At 42.3% G+C, this 24198-nt stretch overlaps 3 protein-coding genes across 9 annotated transcripts in view; 2 read left to right on the forward strand and 1 right to left on the reverse strand.

Moving 5' to 3' along the window:
* The window catches only part of LOC132974713 (eosinophil peroxidase-like), a 10438-nt gene extending 1770 nt beyond the window's left edge, over positions 1–8668 (forward strand). Inside the window, exons 2-14 of the mRNA XM_061038963.1 lie at positions 351–432; positions 556–731; positions 825–957; positions 2145–2274; positions 2400–2606; positions 2697–3057; positions 3166–3326; positions 3424–3682; positions 4408–4578; positions 5776–6013; positions 6562–6761; positions 6874–6903; positions 7052–8668. Of these exons, the coding sequence (XP_060894946.1) occupies positions 351–432; positions 556–731; positions 825–957; positions 2145–2274; positions 2400–2606; positions 2697–3057; positions 3166–3326; positions 3424–3682; positions 4408–4578; positions 5776–6013; positions 6562–6761; positions 6874–6903; positions 7052–7509 (2606 nt within the window). The 3' untranslated portion in view covers positions 7510–8668. The remainder of the gene's footprint in view (positions 1–350; positions 433–555; positions 732–824; positions 958–2144; positions 2275–2399; positions 2607–2696; positions 3058–3165; positions 3327–3423; positions 3683–4407; positions 4579–5775; positions 6014–6561; positions 6762–6873; positions 6904–7051) is intronic.
* osbp2b (oxysterol binding protein 2b) overlaps positions 1–24198 on the reverse strand; it is a 337585-nt gene that overhangs the window by 19609 nt on the left and 293778 nt on the right. The window lies entirely within an intron of this gene.
* The window catches only part of ebf2 (EBF transcription factor 2), a 36054-nt gene continuing 28955 nt past the window's right edge, over positions 17100–24198 (forward strand). For 2 of the 4 annotated variants that reach the window (XM_061039282.1, XM_061039280.1), the window contains exons 1-3: positions 17100–17743; positions 19787–19943; positions 21550–21613. In XM_061039282.1, coding sequence (XP_060895265.1) covers positions 17610–17743; positions 19787–19943; positions 21550–21613 — 355 coding nt within the window. In that variant the 5' untranslated portion in view covers positions 17100–17609. The remainder of the gene's footprint in view (positions 17744–19786; positions 19944–21549; positions 21614–24198) is intronic. The other 2 variants (XM_061039283.1, XM_061039281.1) reach the window with 2 other exon arrangements.

Here is a 24198-nt window from a genome sequence, read left to right on the forward strand (position 1 = left end):
GTAACTGGGTAGAAAAAACGAAAGAAGAAATCAGAATTGATTGTGTTAACTCAGCATTTGCAGGGAAACAAACCAGGTAAATAAGACAAAGACAAAAATGACATTAAAGTGGAATAAGTACAAAATAACTGGATGTAAATGTGACAAGAAAATACGGTTTCTCATGAGGTAAATACTGCGGCTTTAGTCTATAATGTATGTATCTGTATCTCAATAAGAAGTGAAAATGGCCGATTTCTTTTTAGACTTAAATTGACAGGAATTGAACCTAAATAATGTAATGTAAGATATAGCAGCATCGAGATTGAACCAAAAGTGATTGAAAATGTTGTCCCCCCCCCCCCCTCCAGGGTCTCACCTGAGTATGATTGAACAGGCTGTGATTGAAGCAAAGGCCGAGGTGGACTCAGCTTACAGCTACTCCCGCAGTGTGTGAGTTCACAATCCTTATCTATTAGCTCCAAACATTCCCAGTGAGTGCGACTCAAAATAGCAGAGATGCGTTAATAAAAATGCAGATAATGATAGACCGTGTGCTCTCCACACCCCACACAGGTCACTGCAGCGCGTCAGGAGGAACAGTGTTAGCCCTTCAGATATCAACAGAATGCAGAAGCAGCCCGCAGGTCCTTCACGCCTCGCCGTGCGTTCAGCAGACTACATGGAACACGCGGTGAAACTGATCCAGAGCAACCTCGCAAGACGCAGTAAACGCTCCATCAACGCAACAGGTGTGTAGTGTTTACACTTCTCTCAACTCTCTCTCCCTTACAGTTTCACATACAGATGAGTTGATAACTTTTTTTTTCATTTCATTCTATTAGATCTGCTCTCTGAGGAGGATCTGGAGACCATCGCAAAACTGACCGGCTGCTCTGCGCGCACACGTCCGCCCTTCTGCAAGACGACTCCCAACCTAGACAAGTATCGCACTGCACCCAGCGTCTGCAACAACAGGTGTGGTGTGGGTAGCGACTTAAATGGCAACTTTTACTTAACAAATATTGGTGTGAAATGATTTGTGCACGGCCTCCAGCCAGTGTTCATCACCTTTATGACTCCAAAGTATTATTTTAAAAACAGTAATATGGTGGTTCTAGACCACTTTTACTGAGGGGGCCAAACAGGGGCCAGTTGTTTTGTCAGAGGGGAACATTAAACCCAGGTGAAAAATAGACAAAGATGATCACTTTAAAATATAAACATATATATTATGCCAAATAATAGAACACATCATAAAATACCACAACATAAAATACCCTGATTTATATTTGTTTCAGTAACAGAATTTAATACTAGATTGTGAATCCAGTTGTTGAGTCAAATACTGTGTATGTTATTAGGGGGGTTCTTCCTTTTGGAGGGGTGGCCACAGGGGGGACCAAGCTCAGTGTTATAGGGGCACTGGCCCCCGTTGGCCCCTGCCTAGAACCGCCCATGAATATAAAGAATATGAAAACTTTGCATTGAAACATTGAATATTAAAATACATATGAGTACATACCAGACTAAAACCCACATAAATAAATAACCTTGAATCAAAATAACGTAGACCTACAGACAAATAGAATGCAAGAAGTTGGCCCAACATAAGTACAATAAAACATTAAACAACTTCAAGTTAAATTAAAGGTCACATATTCTCCTAATTTTTAACCAGTCTCCCAAAAATCAGGTCCGTGAAGTGTCTTGTTCTAAATCCACTCTGATCCTGTATTTGATCATGTCTATAAACCCCTCTATTTCAGCCCTGCTCAGAACAGGCTGTTTCTGTGTCTGTACCTTTAAATATGTAAATGACCTGTGTGTGACCACGCCCCCTCTCTGGAAGGGCACATATTAGTGTTTTCGAAAACAAGCAAGAAGGCAACAGGCAGTCACCTGACTTACATGTTGATAAGCAGGGCCTCTGGCTAGGACCCCCCCCCCCCCCCCCCCGTTCCCATGTACATTATAATGGCAAATAAAACAAATAAACGTACAACTGTTTAATACATTTCCTTATTTGTATTAACAGTAAGTGTATAAAAATAGTCTTTGTAATTCCTAACAATATTTAACAATAATAGTAACAGTGGTGAGCGCCCTAGCGCCCCCTAGTGGTCAACAATAATCGACAATAATCGATTTATTGTCTCACACAGGAAAAACACACGATGGGGATCCTCCAACATCCCTTTCACCCGCTGGCTGGATGCTGAGTACCAGGATGAAACGTCTCTGCCTAAAGGCTGGGACCCTGCAGTGGAAGTCAACAAGAATTTTCTCCCCCTGGTAAGAAACTCCAGATAATAATCTTTCATTTCCACGTACCCAAATGACCATGAAAATAGACACTTGTAGCTTTTTTAATTCCGTTTTAACGAGGTCCTTTTATTTTGTCTGCATCCTGTCTCCAGGTGAGAGAAGTGTCCAACCAGATTCTGAAAACAAAAACCTCTGACGTGGCGGACGATCCCCTCTTCACTCACCTGGTGACCATCTTCGGTCAGTGGACGGACCACGATCTGACTTTCACTCCTCACTCTCCTGTCATCCGCTCCTTCAGTAACGGCATCGACTGCGACAAGACCTGTGAGCGCACAGAGCCCTGCTTCCCCATCGAGGTGAGAGTTATTGAATGTCCCACTAACGCTGAGTAAATATGAAGCAAAAAAAAAAAAAAAAATTCTAAGTGTTTCTTTTCATACAAACAGATTCCCAAGAATGACCCCCGCCTCAACGTTCAATCAGATCAGTGCATCCCCTTCTTCCGCTCGGCGGCAGCTTGTGGTTCTGGCAACACCGGGCACATGTTTGGTGCGAGCACTGTCCGCCAGCAGATGAACACTCTGACATCTTTCATCGATGCAGGCCAGGTGTACGGTTCAGACGACACCAAAGCTCAGTTCCTCCGGGACCTCAGTACAGACGAGGGGCTGTTGAGGGTCAACACAGAGTTCACCGATAACGGCAGGGAGCTCCTTCCCTTCAGTAGCATGGCCAGTAACATGTGTGCTACCCGTGCTAAAACCACCAACCAAAGCGACGTAGAGGAGGTGCCGTGCTTTCTCTCTGGTAAGCCGCAGTAATAAACACAGGGAAAGAATCGGTGAAAACACATCAGTTTTAACATTTTACCAGGCTGACGACGACACTTTCCTCCTCCCTTTGTGACCTCAATAGGTGACGAGCGCACAAACGAGAACGTCGGTCTGTCGTCTTTGCACACACTTTTCCTGCGCGAGCACAACCGCCTGGCTCGTGCTTTGGCCAAACTCAATCCTCACTGGAACGGAGAGAGACTCTACCAGGAGGCACGCAAGATCATGGGCGCATACTTCCAGGTAAGAGAGACGCTCAGCAGCATGGGCTGCAGAAATGTTGCATTAATAATTTAATTCCCTGCATGGAACAGTTCCCTCATTTTTTTGTATCTTATAGGTGATCACGTACCGAGACTTCTTATTCCACATTGTCGGCCCGGACGTGATGGCCAAGCAGCTATCCACCTACCCTGGTTATGATGAAGACGTTGACCCCAGCATCGCCAATGTGTTCGGCGCGGCTGCTTACAGATTTGGCCATCTGATGGTTCAGCCCTTCATGTTTCGTCTCAGCGAGACATATGAGGAGCATCCTGAGTACCCCAGCCCGCTGCTGCACAAAGCGTTCTTCACACCATGGAGGATTACACACGAAGGTATGCTCAAGATATTTAACTTTAACTACGGTAGTTTAGAAAACGATCTGATTCTAAGAAACGTACGAGCACCAATCACAGATGACTATCAGTCAGCAAAATCTGGTGTTGAAAATTGGAGCCAATGCAGAAGTTAAAAAAAACTGCTGTTCCTCGAGTGGCCACTCGGGGCCGGCTGCAAAACCTGCAAAAGAATTCCCATTGAGTCCCGTATTTATATGCACATTTTTATAACAGTAATAAACATGTTCATCATCAAATACTTTAACGTGTTTTGTTTAAAACTATCTATTTTTTTCAACTCATCCATTTGGATTATATTGAAGCTCAGAGTTAAGTATTAACTTGCATAATTATGGGCGTGGTTGGGTTGACGGACAGGTGGATAGGGTAGAAACTGGGATGAGAATGTGGGGATATGACATGTAGCAAAGTGAGGAAGAATATCCCCTCTGTACACGTATTAACTCACAAGGCCTCTACAGACACCAATGGGTGACGTCTTTGACACTACGTCCATTTTTATACAGTCTATGGTTAATATTCCCCCACATCAGGAATCTACTGCTCCTTCTTTGTTAGGGAGACTTAAACAACCAAGAGGTTAGGGAGACTTAAACAACCATCAGGAGAGCAGCTAGTGCTGTTAAAACTAAAGAGCTGCAGGCTGGACTGATCAGCAAGACCAACCTAAAAAACGCTCATAACACTTTATGCTCCTTCAGGTGGCGTGGACTCATTCATAAGAGGTCTGGTGGGCCGGAAGGCAAAGCTGAACCGACAGAATTCAAGGATGCACGATGAGCTGAGGGATCTGCTGTTTAAGTTCGCCAGTCGGATGGCTCTAGACCTCGCCGCTCTCAACATGCAGAGAGGAAGAGACCACGGTCTCCCTGGTAATTATCACGTTTTACATCCGTTGTGAAATATAGGTAGCGTGGACTGTATTTGGGTTTGGAGGGTTTTTTTTAAGGATTTGTAATCAACACTGTGGATCTACAGTCTGACTAATGTTGAGCTCCTCCTCCAGCTCTCCTCGTCACAAATCTCGTCAATGAAATAAATGACGAAAATATTCGTTGACAAAGTTTCTTTTTAAAGTCTTTATCTGTGATTTTTCACACTTAAATATAATATAAATCAAGTATATCCTCTGAAAATAACTCTGTGAGTCATGACTGTCTAAAATGGGTGTAACACCCGAGTCCCACTGTCTGTGATGTTTTCAGAGTTTTCAGAGTCCTATCTTCACTTTGTTTACATCGCCAGGACGGCCGGCTGACTCCTCCCCTCGTGTATAAAAGTTGTTTAATTGAGGGACTAGAGAAAAGAAGAATAACATACTGTACTCACTGCTTAACTGTGTTTCTAGATCACGCTCATTTCAGGTAAATTTACATGCAGTGTGAAGATACGAGCATAATAAAGATCGCTAGCATTAGCATGCTAACACAACAATGCAGCGCCAGTTGTTTTGGTTTCATGCTAGTGCTCAAGGGCGACATCTGCTGGATCAAAAAATCACATATAAAGCCTTTAAATTAGTCAACTATGACGATGACGAGACGAAACTCCGCTATTTGACGATTTGATAAATAATATGACTTCATCATCTGATGGACGAAAATGTGACGTAACGAAAACTACATTACAAGTGAGGATTATCACGTCCCCCCTCAGCTGCTCTAAAATCACTGTAAACCATAGCAGACTTCATCAAAGGTGTGTGTGTGTGTGCAACAATGTGCCTCTCGCCTGCAGGTCCGTGAAGCCCCGCCCCCTGGAGCTTCTGATAATCAAACTAAAAGCTTGCATCTGTTTTTGTTGACTACAATAACTTCTATTTTCGATGTGCAGTTTTAGTCAGTGACTAATTGACTAAATTAAATCAATAACAAATGACTAATATCTGACTCAATATAAAGGACATTTTCGTCAGGAGACTAAATTAGAAAATGGTGTGAAGATTAACACTGGTCACAACACCTATATTTTTTGAATGTTTTGACATTCATGATGTTTAGCGATGCTTGCTGCTATCTCTCGGCCATCCATCCACAGCAACATTTCTCAAACTGTGTGTCACTTTTTAGGCTACAACGCCTGGAGGAAGTTTTGTGGGCTGTCCCAACCAAAGAATCTGGCCCAGCTGACTGAAGTTATGGGAAACCTTGAGCTGGCCAAGAAACTCCTGGATCTCTACGGTACGGCCGACAACATCGACGTGTGGCTCGCGGGTGTGGCCGAGCCGTTCGTGGAGAGCGGGAGAGTGGGACCCCTGTTCGCCTGCCTGATCGCCACACAGTTCCAAAAGATCCGCCAAGGAGACCGGTAAGCAGAACCAGAGGAAGAACAGAAACAACATGTTTACTCTGCCATTAACATTCACTTTGCCTTTCAAAGACTTTAAAGTCTTTATATGTGATGTTTCACTCTTAAATATAATATAAATCAAGTATCTCCTCTGAAAATAACTCTGTGAGTCATGACTGTCTACAATGGGTGTAACACCCGAGTCCCACTGTCTGTGATGTTTTCAGAGTTTTCAGAGTCCTATCTTCACTTTGTTTACATCGCCCGGACGGCCGGCTGACTCCTCCCCTCGTGTATAAAAGTTGTTTAATTGAGGGACTAGAGAAAAGAAGAATAACATACTGTACTCACTGCTTAACTGTGTTTCTAGATCACGCTCATTTCAGGTAAATTTACATGCAGTGTGAAGATACGAGCATAATAAAGATCGCTAGCATTAGCATGCTAACACAACAATGCAGCGCCAGTTGTTTTGGTTTCATGCTGGTGCTCAAAGGCGACATCTGCTGGATCAAAAAATCACATATAAAGACTTTAAACTTTGAACAAACCTCTTTGGCTTTCAGGCTGTGGTGGGAGAACGGGAATGTCTTCACTGAAGCTCAGAGGTATTCTCTGAGGGAAACGTCGCTCGCTCGGATTATTTGTGACAACACGGGGATCGAAGAAGTGCCAGAACAGCCTTTCCAGTTTCGGCCTCGAGGGAACGGTTACACCCTGTGTAAGAACATACCTGATTTTGACCTCACTCCGTGGATGGAGAATGGTGAGCAGCTTACCTTGAAGTCGTCTCTGATCTGATTTTCTGACTGAAGATTATCCGTGGAGAGAATTCTGGAAACACTGATTTATTTCTTCTTCTTTTTTTTTTCTTCTAGAACAAGACCCAGATGTTCCAGGAGAACCAGGTAAACTAATCAGACAATCGATAAATCATTCAGCTTCTATTTATAAATCTCTACATTAATGTACGCCTCATGATCATTTTCTCTGTTATGATGGTCACAAAGAGTTTCTTTGTAAATATACTCATTGTTTTTTTTTCCCCCACAAAAGGCCATCATGGTCAAAAAGGCCCCCCAGGACCTCCTGGCCCCAGAGGCCCCCCAGGCCCTCCTGGACCCCCTGGTGACGCACATCACGTGGCTTTCTCTGTGAGGTTGGGCAACGACCACCCCAAGTCCGGATTGCCCGTCGCCTTCCGTGAAGTCATCTACAACGGCCAGGGCAGTTACAACCTAAAGACCGGTTACTTCACCTGCGACCAATCAGGCGTCTATCAGTTCACGTTCTCCTGCACCGTCAACAAGATTGCCGCCACCGTGGATCTCCTGCGCAACGGAAAACCCTTCTTCCACTCCTTCACCACCTTCCAGAATGGTTACTCGCTGGCCAGTGGCACGGTGTACGTGAAGCTTGTGAAGGGGGACACGGTGTGTCTGATGGCCGACCACGGTTCTAACGGTATGACCGCCGACAGCTACTTCTCAGGGAACCTCTTGTTCAATGAGTAAGAGACTTAACACAGCAAGACGTGCATCGATCTGTCCTGACCTCTCTTTAGTTTAATCTTCACCTCTGAAAAGCTGCTTTAAGAACGAGATAATTCCAGTTTACAGTTCGCTCTCAGCTCTGATATTAAAGGTCCTGTACCCACTGAAGGATAACTCAACAATCTTGTACATAAACACATCGGCCCCTCCCCCACATCCAAAGCTATTTATTTAAGTCCCACATGAATTGGATGCATATTATTTATGTTTTGAAAACTAAAGCACTTCAGGATTTGTGCAATGATTGAATAACTCCAGGTAGGATATGAAGTAGGACATGAAGACACCGAGGCCGAGCTTCTGTTCAAAACAATCGCTTTTCTGTGAATTTAACATTTTGCAAACAACAAGATTAAAGTCCTCATGAAAACGGAACCTCCAAAGTATCCTACCGCCTTGTCGTTATGTATTTCCAACTGAAGCAGGATAGAACCAATCACATGATAATGACGTTGGGATCGACAAAGCTTTTTAATTGGTCGTAAACTGAGTGCAGCATGAGTCATTAGACGTTTAAAATTTGGTTTACTCAGATAAAAACTCAGATAATACTTTGTTGAAATTTAGTTGGCTGATAAATTTACATTTAAAACAAGAAAGTGGGGAAAGTGTATATTTTTATTTTCATGAGGACTTTAAGCCCCCCCCCACACACACACACACACACACACACACAAACACTATTTCTAATGAACATTGCTGAAAAAGCACAAATGTAAAATACCTTGGGCATTTTGGAAGGTATCGAAGCTTTATATTGAATGAAGGAGTGTTCAAAAAGGAACCTGCAACAGAAGCCTGAAAGGCAGCATAGTTTCCTCTACCTGTCTACTTAAAACAATGTGAACATTTTTGAATTGTGAATCTTATTGTCTTTTGAATGAATCATTTTATTGTCTTTTTTCTGCACACTGTGCAAAAGAAGTTCAGGATTTACAGCCTGACTGTCCAGCAAATGAATGTCTACTATCATGAAGTCTTGAAACAAGCTGCATTTGTGAGAGATCAGATTTTTAATTTTACTGCTTATTTAAAATAAGAAAAAAAAACATGCTTTGTTTGCCCAGAGTTGAAGTGTCACTTTAAGTTTATCTGTAATAAAATGATGTTGTAAAGATAACACTCTGCCTATGGATATCTGTGTGCAATCCCATGAAAACCACAGCTGATGAAGTTCAGAATCTGACCAGCAGATGGAGCTAACACACAGCAGAGAATCAGCCCTAATTCTTAATGACTTATTAAAAAGAACAGAGAAGAAGAGAGCAGATGTTTATTGTCATTTGAACGAGAACAAGACAGGATTTTAATCTTGGTGCGACCCTCATTTAGTCTTTTTGTTTGATTTGTCAGGGACCATGAAGAAAACACACATTACTCTCAATTAATGAGAGGAGATGCATTGCACCACATTTAGCTGATTAATTATCTGCAGTCACTGGGCAGGTATACAAACATGAAATACAATACACTCTGAATCAATACAAAATATGAGTCAGAGCCACTAAAACCAGATTACATCATAGCCACACTCCCTGACCTAAAACCTACCACCTTCACAAGCCTCTCTCCACACCCACAAAGAGCATATGTACCCACACACACACACACACAGACACACACACACACACACACACACACACACACACACACACACACACACACACACACACACACACACACATTGGTTTTTCAGGATCCATTTTTCACTTCATGAGAAAAAACATCAAAATGTGTTCAGAGTTTTAAATCTGTGGGGGAGCTTGTTCCACTCCTTCATGGCCCTAAGAGGATGAGCAGATTGTGCAAAGGCAGTACTTTTCAACTTTACTGTAGGCGAGGGGAAATTAAGTTTGCAGCCAGGCGAAAATAATATTTAGAAAAACATTTAGAAATCCACACAGGCACATCGACTCAAACAATAGAAACAACACCGTGAACAACATTAAATACTTAAATACAAGAGTTCATCAGGTAACAGCAGAAACTGAATGTATAAAAAGGTATTAAAACCAGAATGAAACCATCATCAGGGTCATCATTAGAGTTCAGAAGCTTGATGGCTTGAGTCATAAAATACTCTCAGAAAATACCTCGTAGAGTCAACTTTATAAAACATGAAGTCTAAAGAAAGAAGAGCAAAATAAATACCATTGTTATTACTATAAAAGCACACACTGTCTAAAAAAGACACACTTTGTAAAATATGAAACAATAGAAGAAGTGTTCTCGTCTTTAGACTTAAAGATCTGCACGGCATGCGGGACCTGCTGCAGGTTCTTAAACTGAAGATTTAACTTTAACTGACGACATATGTTTAACCTTTTTAATCTTAATTCAATCTAAAACTGTGGAACATGTTCAGTTAAAACAAAGCAAAAATGAATTGATGCTGTTTGCTTGAAGCCCCACTGACGGACACCGATACGCTGAAGCTCCAACATCATGACCACCTTTGCAATCCGATCATAAATAACCGTTCAACCATGAATTCAACTTTTTGTTTCTAGTTTTTGTTTGGTCATGACAGTGATGATCCTGCTTTATATTTGTTATCGACGTGGTAGTAAGAGGTGTTCAGGTCCTGATTCACACATGTCCCGCTCACCATGAGGCTTTCACTGTCGGTCTGGAAATGAGCGATCTCAGGGGGTAAGACACGACACACACAAAAATAAGACAGAATCCAAGATGGCAGACGAAGCGAGAGACACTATAATAATAAAAACAGTTTGTGCCTTCATATCAAAACTACAAGAATACATCAGATGTACTCACAGTATACAGGAAGGAGAAGAGTTGTAAGTCGGTTGCTGGATGTTTGTGTTATGGATAGAATCCCAAAGGAACGAGGTCACAGGTTTCCTCGCTCATCAGGAGCTATCGACTACACCTGAAGTTCTCCCTCAGCTGACGGATGATGACGATCAGCTGACGGATGATGACGATCAGCTGACGGGCTGGGAGGCGATATAGGGAGGTGGAAGTTCCTCTGCTCGTAGAGTTTTGTGTCTCCAGAGAGTCAACACCATCAGTTAACTTCCTGTGTTCATGAATTAAAATATCAGCTGTTTGTGTGTTTTCTTTCGGCTGTTTTGTGACTCCTTCCATAACCCCCCTCGTTCTTTGACTCCCACTTGTCTTTTGTTTTGGCCTCCAACTTTATGTTTGTTTATCAGCTTGATAGAATCAGTGGGGGGTTTTTGGAGGGCTTTGTTCTTCTGCCACCTTAGGGCGCGGTCACACTGGCCATCCGTACCGTGCCGTACTCAAGCACGATTGGCCCCCCCGCTGCTCCATCCCCACGCTGGCCGGCACGGCCCGCGGTCACACTGGCCAGGACTAACCGTGCCTAAAAGCACGATTACCTCTTGTACATAACGTCGTAATACAACGCATGCACGCTTTATGTTATTATGAAGCGTGCTCAGTTGACAAACAGGCGGAAACTCTGGCTGGATGGCCAGTGTGACCGCGCCCTTAAAGAAACCCAAGGCCAACTTATGTGGAATCTTTTTGTAACAAGTGCAGCGACCTCTGTCACTCAGATTTTTGTTTCCTGTGGGGAACATAACATAATGTTTACTGCTGACTGCAAAACAAAATGCCCTCTCACAGAGGAAATAAAGACAATCATGAACCCTCAGTTAGAAGAAAAGAGTATGCTCACTTGCGATGAACTTTCCTGATTTACAGATCGGCTCACCTTGACTTTTTTTCCAAAATGTACCAAAATGATTCTTTGAGGCTGACAGGCAGATAAACCCGAACATTTCTGGACGTTGTTGGATGTTTCAGGAGTTTTGTGCATGTGGGAAAACCCCCACCATGTGATGTCATTACATGCCCAGTGCTCTTCATTCAGATGCTTTCTGGAATGAAATGAATGGAAACTTACAAAGCACTGATGACACTGTAGACGTCATAGCAGGAGATCCACAGCATTAATAACAGTCATTAACCGTGGCCGTGTTTTATTTATACACGTTTATTGTGCACGCTCGCTCACATGCCAGTAACTTGGCTCATGAGACAAAAGCTTTTTGTTTGTTACGTAACATGTATTTGACAAGCTCTAATCTTTCCTGACATTTGCTCTCAGACTTGTTATAATTCCATCGGGGCAGGGCGCATGATAGATCCATTACACAAGTGACTAACTGGGTGACTTGTTGTGAAAAGGAAAGCACCATAGATCACACACCCACGCTGCTGCTGCTGCTGCTTCTTCTTCTGCTGTGACATAATGAGCTGAGCAGATGTGAGAGGTCAACTTTATTGATATTGTAGAACCAAATCTCATGAGAAATAAAGCTCGTTTGAAGAACAGTCAGCAGCAGAGTGTTGTTCAGGACACTTTAAGTTTGAATTCAACAGGTTTTCTATTATTTTATCAACACTAGCAGTTAACTTGTATTTTTTCCTAACACAGATTACAGTTTTAAGGAAGTCTTTAGATCCAAGCAGGCCTGCATAAACTTTTTTTGCTTCATGTGAGGATGCCAACACTCCCCAGAGACATCTGCATCTTCTCCTAAAGAAGAAGCGTGCGCAATATAAAGCGATCGATGGGAGACGATGCGGGTGTTGTTTTCTTACACAGAGGAGAGGAGGGACGGGAACCAGCTGCTACACACACACACACACACACACACACACACACACACACACATACATAAAACGCACATACACACGCACGCCACGCCACGCCCCTCTGACCTCGCGGACACGGTGCCATCCACGCAGAGTGGCTCTGGGTGTCCCATGGGAGCAAGGGAATGCTGGCGAGGACGAGCGGCACACGATACCCCATTGTTCGGCTAAGCAGTCACTGATTCCTCCCCACACACCCCACACACACACAAACACACACACACACACACACACACACACACACACACACACACACACACACACACACACACACACACGGGCTGACCGTCTCAGCGGGTTTAATTGATTAGAAAGACGTTTGTGGTCGGACTAATCCCCCCCGTTTGCGGCTCTGACTCTCCGCTCCACCGAGTCAGAAAAGCCACATTAAGTCAGAAAGTCTCGCGGGTTGTGATAACCTCTCGCGCACCTGTGGGGCTCGTGACATAAAGCCAACTGAAGAACACACAGGATTTTGAAGAAATATATGTATATTTTTTTTATCAATCTCAGGAAGCTTCAGTTTTCACAACAGGCCATGACAAACCTAAACAGCATCACTAAGTTTGTCATAGTGGAAGTGAAAGCTAACATAAAAAATAGTTAGTAATGAAAACTGAGGTGTAACATGTGGAAGAGACATCCTGCCTTCTCTTTGTCTGCCTGCAGAGGTTAAGGTTGGTTTAACATATTGGCTCCGGAGCCAATAGGACATCAGGCCTCGTCTTATTTAAAGCTCCTGTGAGGAGTTTTCAGCTGGTCATGAAAACTGAAGCCTCTTTATGACCTTTAAAAACAAACCAGATCCATTATTTTAAAGCAGTCATTTTAATATCTCGCCCGCCCTCTCGGTGCGACGGGGTAGGTGTCTGATGACATGATTTACAGCACGCTGTAGAAAAAGATTTTGTTTATGTTTTCCACAGCAAACATCATCGTCAGTTATATAATTTCACTAATCAAATACAGCGGGATGAGATTTAAACAGCATGTACCGGACGAAATCTGCAAAGACTGCTTTGTCCACAGGGGGCGCCAAAATCAACACAAATGGAAAGTTAGTTTGCAGGAGCTTTAAGTGGCTCCCTCCCTCCCTCCGTGGCCTCCAGCTGGTTTGGCTTTGCTTTTGTTTTGTTTGCACCTATCACTCCGTACACTGCACACATTATTAACCATCTAATTTATGTTTTATTTTACCTTTAATTCACAATAAAATGATTCCTTTACATTTTATTTTATGCATGATTCCCTTCCCAAAACTTTTAAGACAAACCAAAAGAAGGTATTAAAACCAAAACAATGGACATAAGCTACTTTTCTTTCCCAACCCCCACCAAAAAAAAAAACTCCTTTTCTAAATGTGGAGCTAGAAAACAACTAAAATGTTCTCCTCCGTGTTACAGCCACAAAAAAGCAAAAAAATAACCAACAAACACACAATGCTTTCTGCCGTGTCAATATGTGTCATGTCATCGTATTTATTCTCTTATTCTTCATTTTGTGTTTGAGACTTCCTTCGACATTCACACAAACAAAAAACGGACTTGGTGACGTCCATGTGAACGCCAGACTAAATCAAGAAACATGTTTAACTGAGTGAGGCCAACAAACAGTTCCACAGTGAGCCAATTTCACAACAGATTCAAATTCATAAAGAATAAAACTCTGAATTTGTCCGGACAACAAACCTGGGAAACACTCGGACATGTCTGGATTTTTTCAGGTCAACAAACACAAAAAACTGAAGGATAAAAACTGAACAAGACATTTTGTCACTGACTTTGGACAGTTTGTGACGCAAGTTTTTTGCTGTTGTTGTTTTTTTGGCAAAAGAGATTAAATCCCTCTTCTGAAATAAATAGCTTGAATGGACAAACAGGAAAGTGAATAAAGGAAAACCAGATGATTTGTTTTACTTTTCTTGTTCAGACATTGGAAATCTTATAAGTGACGACTCATGTCCACCAAAATGTGAAGACTGAAGAATTTATCGCCTTGCCAAACCCTTTGGACGAATCAGAAACTCTTGATTTCACTCATTCTCGCTCCTTTAATCGAGTTTCTGTAACCAAACCTGCGTCAAACTCGCGTCATATTCCTGAAAATAATTTGACAAGTCCAGATTTTGTCAAGACAGCAAACACACACCAAAAAACATCGAGGAGCAAAACCTGTACGAGGCTTCATTCACTGACTTTGAGAAAAGCCTTCAAAGTGTTTTGCTGTTGTTTCTTGGGAAACACTTTTAAATCTTCTACTAAAATAAACAACCTAAAGTGAGATGTGTGTAAAAAAGGAGCACAGATGATGTGAGGTGCTTTGGGGGCCCCAGGCCAGTGTGGGGGGCCCCCGATGGCTGACTAACTTTAAACTAGCAATGCTTCAAAATGTGCAAAAATGGCATCGCACCCGCTCTCATTGCCCTGCGGCGCGTTGCATGCATTAGTGCTGTGAAAACCAAAATTTGTCAATGAAAGAAAATGAAGAGGAACTATCTGAAGGAGGAAAATAGTAATTAACGCTGGTTGGAGGGGCCCCCAATGAATGTTTTTTGCCTTGGGCCCAAACAGACCCTAGAATCACAGCTGGAGGTGTTTGACTTTCTGTGTTCAGGTTTAAGAAACCTGTTTGATCAGTGATGACTCGTGTCCACTAAAATGTGTGTGAATACTAAAAAACTCTTCTGCCTAGCATTGAATGTGTACCAAGCTTTTTTGTTTTGAATCATAAACTTTGAATTCAATCACTTTCATTAAAAAAAAAACCGATCAATCCATATTTTAAAAAAGTGCATCTCTCTACATTTCAGCCTCCACCTGGACGTTTTCCACCAACTGGAGGAATTTTATTCAAGTGTGTCATCAAATATAGATTTTTTTTTTTTCCACGCTTAAGTGGAGCTGTCAATCAAGCCAGGGGGACGTGTGTGTGTGTGTGTGTGTGTGTGTGTGTGTGTGTGTGTGTGTGTGTGTGTGTTTGTGTGTGTGTGTGTGTGTGTGTGAGTGAGGGGTCCTGGCTGGCGACAGGGGCGTGGACTCGGTAGCAGGATTCCCCAGGACTGCGCTCATAATTGGGGGAACATCTGACTTTGTCCCGCGCTGGCAGATGGTGGGCTGAGGCGGCATCCAAAGGGGGGGGGGGGGGGGGGGGGGGGGGGGTTTGGAGATTTACACCCATTGTCCGCGCCGCACAAACTCCACACAGAGACAATAGTATCGGTGAGGGGCAAAAAAAAAAAAAAAAAAGGAGCCAGGAGCTGCAGAAAAAAAAAACAACTTTCCCTTTTTTCGGAGCCAGACGGACAGAAGTGGAAACTAATATTATGGCTGCAAGAAAAGGCTCCAATATCCTCCATGATGGTTTCGTTTTTTAGAGCCTAAAAACAAAAATCACACCAATTTAGACTCTGGACATTTAAAACTAAAATAAATATGCTTTATATTGTTGACAAAAAGGCAGAAATTGTCTTAGTCGCTTCACTTTTTATAGGAAGGTTATTTCAACACTTTGGCGTCACTGCAGGTTGCATTGTGAACCAAAATAATTTATGATAGACCTACATAAAGTTAATAAAACAAATAATTTAGAAAGAAAGATATTATCTTTATTTCTGGAGGTCTTGTCCAAAGTCGTAGACACACAAAAAAACAACTCTAGATACAACGAGCTGTAAAACAATCATTTTAACTTGTTAAGACTAAATCATGATAAGTGAATTTCCAGTTAAAGGTGCATTAATAAAAAAATTAGCTGCATGTGCATTCTGACATATTCATGTAAGTCTATGACTAAATGTATAAATGGAGAGTCTGCAGGTTTTTCCACAATACATTTCTCATAATTTTTCATCCTCCCATGTTAGCTTTCCTCTCTGTGCACGTGTTAAAAATAAGTTTGCATTGTTTCTGCTTTCCTAAACACTAAAGAGGTTGGTTAAAAAAAGAGGATACTTCTATGTGCATTTCTGCTGTGTCACAAAACACCGAACACACAGGCTGGTAAAGACAAAGTAAAACCGTTTGAATCATTAATATTTCACAAACCTGGAGTTAAAGAAACTTCGACAGACTCTAAGAAAATTAAACACTTTATTTTGAAGTATTTTCCTGCGCAGTAAAATTGCCAAAAAAAGCATTTTTTTTTTGTAACTGAGTATTTGATCGGGCAGTCTGTGGTATTGATTAAGAACTCATTTGGAGCTCTGTCAGGCTGCGCTCCAAACGCCAATCAGAGCGCAGCCTCGTCCCTCCTCGTGGAGGAGATTGATGGACCAACCAGACGGCCATTGTTCCGGCTGACAGTGATGCGATGCCTCCTCAGCGCGTTCAAAGCAGCAGACGGTCGAGCTGCTGAATGCGCGCCTGTCGAGAGCGCACTTGTGTGAGGGTTTTGACTCGAATGAATAGACTAAACAGGATTTGCTGTTACAGACCCATTCATGGTGGAATTAGACCAGTTAGTACAGGACAATTTACACCCGCAAGTGGCTTCTGTGAAACCGTCAGAAACGAACAAACGCAAACCATGATGCTGATATAATGTTTGTTTACACATCTGCACAATTTTTTAAATGAACTTTTAAATTAAATAATTGTCAAACGCCCCCGTCTCCTCCTCCCTCACCATAAAGCAAACACAAACAAAGAGGATCCTTCATGTCGGTTGCATTTCATATTTCCTGCATTAAGATTTCACAGATTTAGTTTGTGGTCTAATTGTTGTGTTTTGCCTTCATTAGCACCCTGCTCGGACTTAATGTGTAAAGTTTTGCAGCCAGAGTCACTGGTTGGATGCTGAATCTGGCAGAAGTCCAAACAACGGGGATGCACTTTACACCAATGAGAGCATCCATTTCAACAATCGGTCCCCCATATGGCACCGAGGCCCCTCCTCCACGCGCTATCCCGGCAGAGGGTCTCATTCATGCTCTAACACAGCGGCACACTGCGAGCTCACCGGCCCCTCGGATCAACTGTTTTGGATCCGACCCGGCCTCCTGAGAAAGGAACACTTCCCCTCACACATTCAGATATTTAAGATTTGATTCTGAGGCGGATTCTCGCTGAACTGTATGCAGAGTTGATCCCCCCCACCCAGCAGGTCAACCTTTACGCTCGAGCTGACGCTGGAGATCTGCGCTTGGACAATGCTTGCAATAAGTGTTGGAGTACATCTGTCATCACCGTTTCAGCTTTGAAAGAAAGTACGAGTGGATTTTAACGGAGAAGTCCTCGGAAGCATCACACAGCGTCGGGGTTTTTTCTTTCTTTCAATCTGTGAAAGCTGCGGAGGAGAGCAGCGCTCCGGGGTGGACCTTCTGTTGTTTTGCAAACTCAGTACTCAGTTGGTTTTTTTTAATCTCCAAAGTTCAGAAAAGTGCACCGACACGAGCAAGGACGGGGGCTTAAATGTTCGGGATCCAGGAGCATCTGATACGAGAAGTGAGCGGATTAAAGGAGAGGAGTCTTGGAGAGGAGATGGATCCAGTCCGGTCCTGGGTGCGTAATGTCGGCGTCGTGGATGCGAACGTAGCGGCGCAAAGGTACAGTCCAAAACCATCTGATCCACTGTCATTACCTCCTCACCTGTTTGATAAATCAGGCCTGTTAGCGAGGACACTTTATCATCACACTCATGAGCACAGTTTATTAAGTGTGAATATATGTGAGCAGACGATGTGACAGAAAGGAAGCACTAACTACTTGTTGCAAAATGTCTACTTTAAAGAATTGCTATAAAATTCACACTCATCTTTAGATTTCATGCAGGAACAACTCGTGTCTTTTTAAACTATTTCTCAAAGTGGTAAAAGAAAAGTTTTTTTTGTCACATGCACGAGAGAGGAAAGTGGGCCTTTATTGGACAAAATGACACCTTAAACAAAAATCATCCACGTGCAGAATCTGATCCGAGAAATCTTTAATTTATCTATCGAGGAAATGTCAAGTTAGATATTCAATTAACAGAAAATTAAACAGTTATATGTTTTTCTGGGACTAAACATAACCAAATCTCCAGAGCATGCATTTACTGATGTATCTTTTTTTTAACATGGTTATTATAAAAACTTTTATCTTCACCATCAAACACAAAACATTTACGCTTCTTTATTAACAGAATCTTTATATTGCATATTATTAATTTTCTTGATACTGTTTTTTTATTTTATTTGCGTTTCTCACTGATTTCCGTAAATGTCCAGATGTTTAATTATTCTCTTCACATTTGTTTCACCTCGTCATCGCTTCTAAAGTCAAGAAAAAAGTCACAAAAGAGAAAAGAGAGCATCGTGTTCATTAGTGTGATATCAAACATTTATTAATAAACATTTTGAATAATTAGAAGAACAGTGATGCTGCGTATTGTATTTAAATCAGGTTTTTTCTTCTGTATATACAACTGAACTTTATTTATAATATCTCGATTTTTCTGTTCTGTAAATTGTTGAAGATAATCGAGGGGAAACTTTCCCTTCAGAAAAAGATTACTGACTGACTGACTGACTGACTGACTGACTGTCATAAAAAAAATCCATATTTCTCTCCGTGTGTGACTTATATGAAAAAGTGTAAAATCAGTTTAGACCAAAATTCACAAGAATAAAAAATCTAATCTTTTTTTTATTGCGAGTTTAAAATCCATCTCTTGGAGTCTCTTGTGAGAGACATCAAATCATTCCCTCATTTAGAACAAGTGACGTGATTTATTAACCAATATGCAACCAGACATCCTGGTACTTTTCTCCACTTTTTAAGTTTAGACACTAAAGTTTTCTTTTCTCTGTTTTTTTTTCCTGATTGTAAATTTCTGAGTCATTTTACAGGAAATATACTTTTATTTTCTAGAAAGGTAAAATGGCCTTTAAGTTTTGGAAAGAAAAATCCTTCCTGTTTACACTGAACTCTGTGTTTGATTTTTATTTTATTTTTTAACCTTAATTAAGTGTGCAGATCCTCCAATTCATCTTTTGTGCATTTCTTTCTCTTATTTCATATTGCTTCTATCTGTCAATACATCTACAATTATTGCTTCTATTACTTTTTTTATTTAATGTTTTAGTTCCCTGATAAAAGGATTTCTTCTGTTTTAGAGTCTTTTACGTCTTTATTCTACTTCAATATTTATTGTTTTAGCACCAAAACTCAAAGTCAGACCTTTAGTTAATGTGATCGTACAAGAAGATAAAACTTGTTCCTGATCTTTAATAATCTGAACATCTCCTGGCCAATCAATGATTACTTTAGTTTGGAAAACTGAAGGGCTGATTCATAGAATTAGAATAAAACTGTTGTAATCAGTTGGAAATTAAATGACTTTTAAATGACTGATTAATGTGTAAAATAATTTTAACAACCAGAAAATCAAAGAATTTTAAGATACATATTAATTTAGTTTTCATGATTAACTGCGGGCTGACAAAGTTTCTACTTTTCAGTTTTGCTTTGATTCATTTGTCGACCACCGCTCACAATTTATAGAAAATATTCCAATAATAAAATATCAAGCTGCATGAAGTCAGTCTGTGGTGTATTTAATAATCTGATGTGAAACATGGTGTGATTGTGTTTTCCTGTTCTGTCCTCAGTGGAGTCGCTCTGTCCAGAGCTCACTTTGAGAAGCAGCCGCCTTCAAACCTCCGCAAGTCCAACTTCTTCCACTTTGTGCTGGCTCTTTACGACCGCCACGGGCAGCCTGTGGAGGTGGAGAGGACGTCCTTTGTCGACTTTGTGGAGCATGACAAGGTGTGTGACTGTTACTCAACCACTCCCTGCATTCATCATTATATTTAAGGATATCACACAGTGATCATCTTTGACCATTAAAAGTAAAACAAAGAGCAGATAAAAAACCAAGCAGGATGCATCAGGGATGTTTGAGTCCAGGTGCTCGTCTTGATTTTCTCCCAGTAAAGCTGAGCATATCGAACAGCTGACGGCTCCGTGTTTACACAGCTCTCCCTCCACAAGCTTAAGACGATGCAGGATTGAAAAAGAATATCTAATGACTAATTAGCAGCTTGCCTCATTAGGAGGACATCACTACTTTTTTGAAAAATGCAAATGATGCCTGATCCTGTTAAGTTATACAGTGAACTAATCATCAAAGTCTCTTTTCCTTCATGCACCCCCCCCCCATCTCCCATGTACATACTTTAAAAAAAACTGCTGTCAAGGAGGGGTGGGGAGGGTTGGATTCCTCAGGTTGAACAAGACCAAAATAAGGAAGGCAGACTGGAGAGGGGCGACTGGAGACCCGCTGGTGTTGATGGATGTTTTTGCCATGTGGTGAGGGGAGCTAGGATCTCCTAAACTGGCAGCAGAGGACAGCGTCCTGTCAACAGTTCAAACATAGTTAAACTTCGGGTTTCATGGACAGGGAGTGGGGGACGGGGACGGGGGGGGGGATGGGGGGGGGGTGCTAATGCCAGGGCTGAGAGTTGTCAGAAAGCTGCCACACAGGCCGGCGTGGAGCAACACGGCGGCGGTGGAGGAGTTCATTTTCTGCATGGTTACCCTGGCATCTGTTTCTGCTCTGTAATTAAGCAGAGGTAGAGCGACGGCACGGAGGATAAATGTTCCTCTGTGTATATTTACTAAACTTATGAAGCCAGGCAAGCCATCAATCTCCACTCTCAATCTCACTTTTGATATTAACTTCCCAACTCATCTCCCTGAATCTTAATTCCCCCCTATTTCTTCTTCTTCTTCTTCTTCTTCTTCTTCTTCTTCTTCAACTGTCTCCTCTTCCCCGACCTCCTCGCTCTCTCCTCCTCCTCCTCCTCCTCTCTTGCTCTCGTCTCGGCGATGCCAGCCTCCTGGGTTATTGGACCAGAGAGCATTCCTTTGAGACCACTTAGAAAGACCAGTGGAGGTAAAGAAAGAGAAGGAACAAGAGAAGAGAAGAAGTGAGGGGCTAGTGGAGAGCCTAGGGGGGAGGAGGAGGGAGAGCGGAAAGGAAGTTTTTCTGTCAAGGTCGAGTGCGGCTCAGTCTCCTATACACTACTTTCCACTTTGCACACACACACACACACACACGTGCACATTTAGCCATGCCTTTACTTTGCAGGGAGCATTTGATCTTACAGTTTTAGGAGTTTGTATCAGACATGATAGGTCAAACTCGACAAAGAAGATCCCACTCAAGGTTAAGCGCTCGGCTCAAAGGTCCCACATGAGCTTTTTTTTTTGAGCCTACACAACCCTCTGATCTGCACGCCGCCTCATGCTCCCAGAGACGAGCGAGCTGCAGGATTATAGGAGGGAACTCAGCCGATGCTCTGCTGTATCTTATCTGTGCTCCAAATGTGCTTAACTGCATGTCCCTGTGTGTCCGTCCTCTCTTTCCAAGGAGCAGACGGGAGAAAAGACGAACAACGGCACGCACTACAAGCTGCAGCTCCTCTACAGCAACGGTGAGTGGAGTCAGCAGCCTCTCAGATTGTAGCTCCAGTCTTTTGCCCTCTGCGGTGTCTCACTTGCTCATTTAGAGAGTGTTACAGGAGTTGAGAAAGGTCACCTGTGACATGACACACACCTTTTTTTTTTTTCGCTGAAGTGATCTTCCCCCCTACATCCTCTCCTGCCTCACCTCTGAGCTCATCATTTTCCTCCTGCTCGTCGTCTAATCACTGGAGTTGCACTGAGGTTGCACAAGTAATTGCAATTACCCTGATTCACAATAAACACATCACAACAGACTGAATTTATCCCCATGAATCAGAACATTTAGCAAAACAAGTCAATACTTTTGTTTCACTCAGCATGTGCACGTTTGACCTGTTTGAATGTAACGGTCTGACTCCATTAGTGTGCAGCAAGACGAAGCTGAAGATACCATCAGATTAATAGGCGCCTGTTTAGTGGTATAAAAAAAGGAGTTTTGGATTTCTTTGGATTCAGGAGAAACACGTTGCAAACACAGGTATCGTGTAAAACATGAAGAACAGCAGATGGAAATTAAAAATGTATTTAAAGCTGATTTAGAGGCTTTAATGTTTTTTTGACCTGGTATCGTTATCACAGTGTGGAACAATATTATCAAATATCGTGCAGACCTGGTTTTCTCAATTCATATTCTTCACCCATGTATGAGGAAATGTGGTACACACTGCCACCCCAACCCCCCCAACTCCTCCAACCCCCCACGGTGCTCCCGCATCAGATCAGGGGATACACAGAGAAATTCGGTTCCCATGAGCCACTGCTGCCCCTACTCTGCCATCGCAGTGGCACCCATGGGAAAGAAGATAAAAGACATGTTCCAGAGCATCCCCCTAATACAGCCTCCACACACACACACACACACACACACACACACACACACACACACACACACACACACACACACACACGTACATACAAGCGCACCACAAGCACTTCCTCTACATCCCCTCCTCTCACCCCCTTCCCCCCCGAGCGATATCAAAGGCATCTCAATGGAGACTTTGATGAGAGGAACATGCTTTAAAAGCAATACTCTCTAAAGTCTCTATAAAAGAAATCCTCGGGTGATACACTCCTCGCTCAAGAAGCGGTTCATTACATGTCGTTTTCCTTCCAGCGTGTGATTCAAAGGCGACGTTTTGAAGCATTATGAGGCTCAGGTGTTGGAAAAAAAACCTCCCTCAGAGACACGCCTGATTACTAAAAATCAAGAAACTGTATTTAAGACGCATTTGTTCCTTGATTAAAAGCCCAAACTGTGGTTATACCTGTCGGTGTATCATCCCAGTCGGTCGATTAAATTCAAGAAGAAATCAAAAGTAAACAGACAAATAAAGAACCTCTCAACAAATCGTGAGAATGCAGCTGTAAATTCTGGCCTCCAAGCAGAACATGACTAATAATCATCAAACATCAAATCGCTCCCAATCCCCTCAGAAACCATCAGACAGAAATACGAGCCAGTGTTCAGTCCTCCATGTTTGGCTGGACGGAGTTCAATGATCCTTCTGAGAGCTTCTGAGAGAGTTTGAGAAAAACAACGTGCATCAACGTCGTAAATCTTTCTGTTTTATTTTGAATATCTCTCCAGCACTGAGCTCTTTTTATCGAGTGGGTCGAGTATATTACGGGGTTTAAATGCAGCTCTAATCGCGTCTTTTATGGCGATGTGATATTTTTGGCATTAGACGGGACAGAATCTGCATAAATCTCCGCAGAATTTTATGTGATGCGAACTTAATTTATCCCAAACGGGGACATTTTCAGTTTTGACCAGCAGCAAAGACGAAGAAAACAACAAAAGAGGAAGTACATTATAGCTCACAGTGCTAACAGCTAACAGCTAACAGCTAACAGCTAACAGCTAACACATTATCAAACCGTTAAAGAGCAGGAACAGATGTTGTTACACATGTTTAATTAAAAACATAAACACACCACGCTGGAAAGTTGAACATGTTATTGCACATTATGAGTTTGTTCTATTATTGCCAAGGTCGCCCATAAAGGGGGAAAGCTTTCTTTTTTAACCAAATATTTAATTAATTTCATATTTAGTGTTTTCTTATGTCCTGTGTGTAGAAACTCAGTCAGTAGGGACTTGAGTTGGGAACCGGAGGGTCGCCGGTTCAAGTCCCGGTGTGGGCCAAACGTGGAAACTGGTCTGGTAGCTGGAGAGGTGCCAGTTCACTTCCTGTGCACAGCGAGCGCTCCTGAGCAAGGCAACTAACCCCCCCCAGCTCAGGAGCGCTCGCTGTGGACAGCCCCCTCACTCGAGTGACCCGTCAGTCTGAGTTTGTTTACCTGAAGCCGCTGAAGAAGGGCTTTGCCCAAAATGTCTGTGGCAATAAATCAGTGGAAATATAAGAATTTGGTTTGATGTCCTGAAATTCTATTTTTTTGGGGTTTGATATTCCATCATACATCGAAGCAATGATTGTCAAATTTGATCTCAACTCAACCCAACTTATTAAAACAATGAAAATATACGTTTTATGTTTTGTTGCTTAGGTAAAATGTAACCTGTCTTAAAATTGGTTTGAATGTTTTTTTT

Source organism: Labrus mixtus, chromosome 5 (genome assembly GCF_963584025.1).
Source record: "Labrus mixtus chromosome 5, fLabMix1.1, whole genome shotgun sequence".
NCBI lineage: Eukaryota > Metazoa > Chordata > Actinopteri > Labriformes > Labridae > Labrus > Labrus mixtus.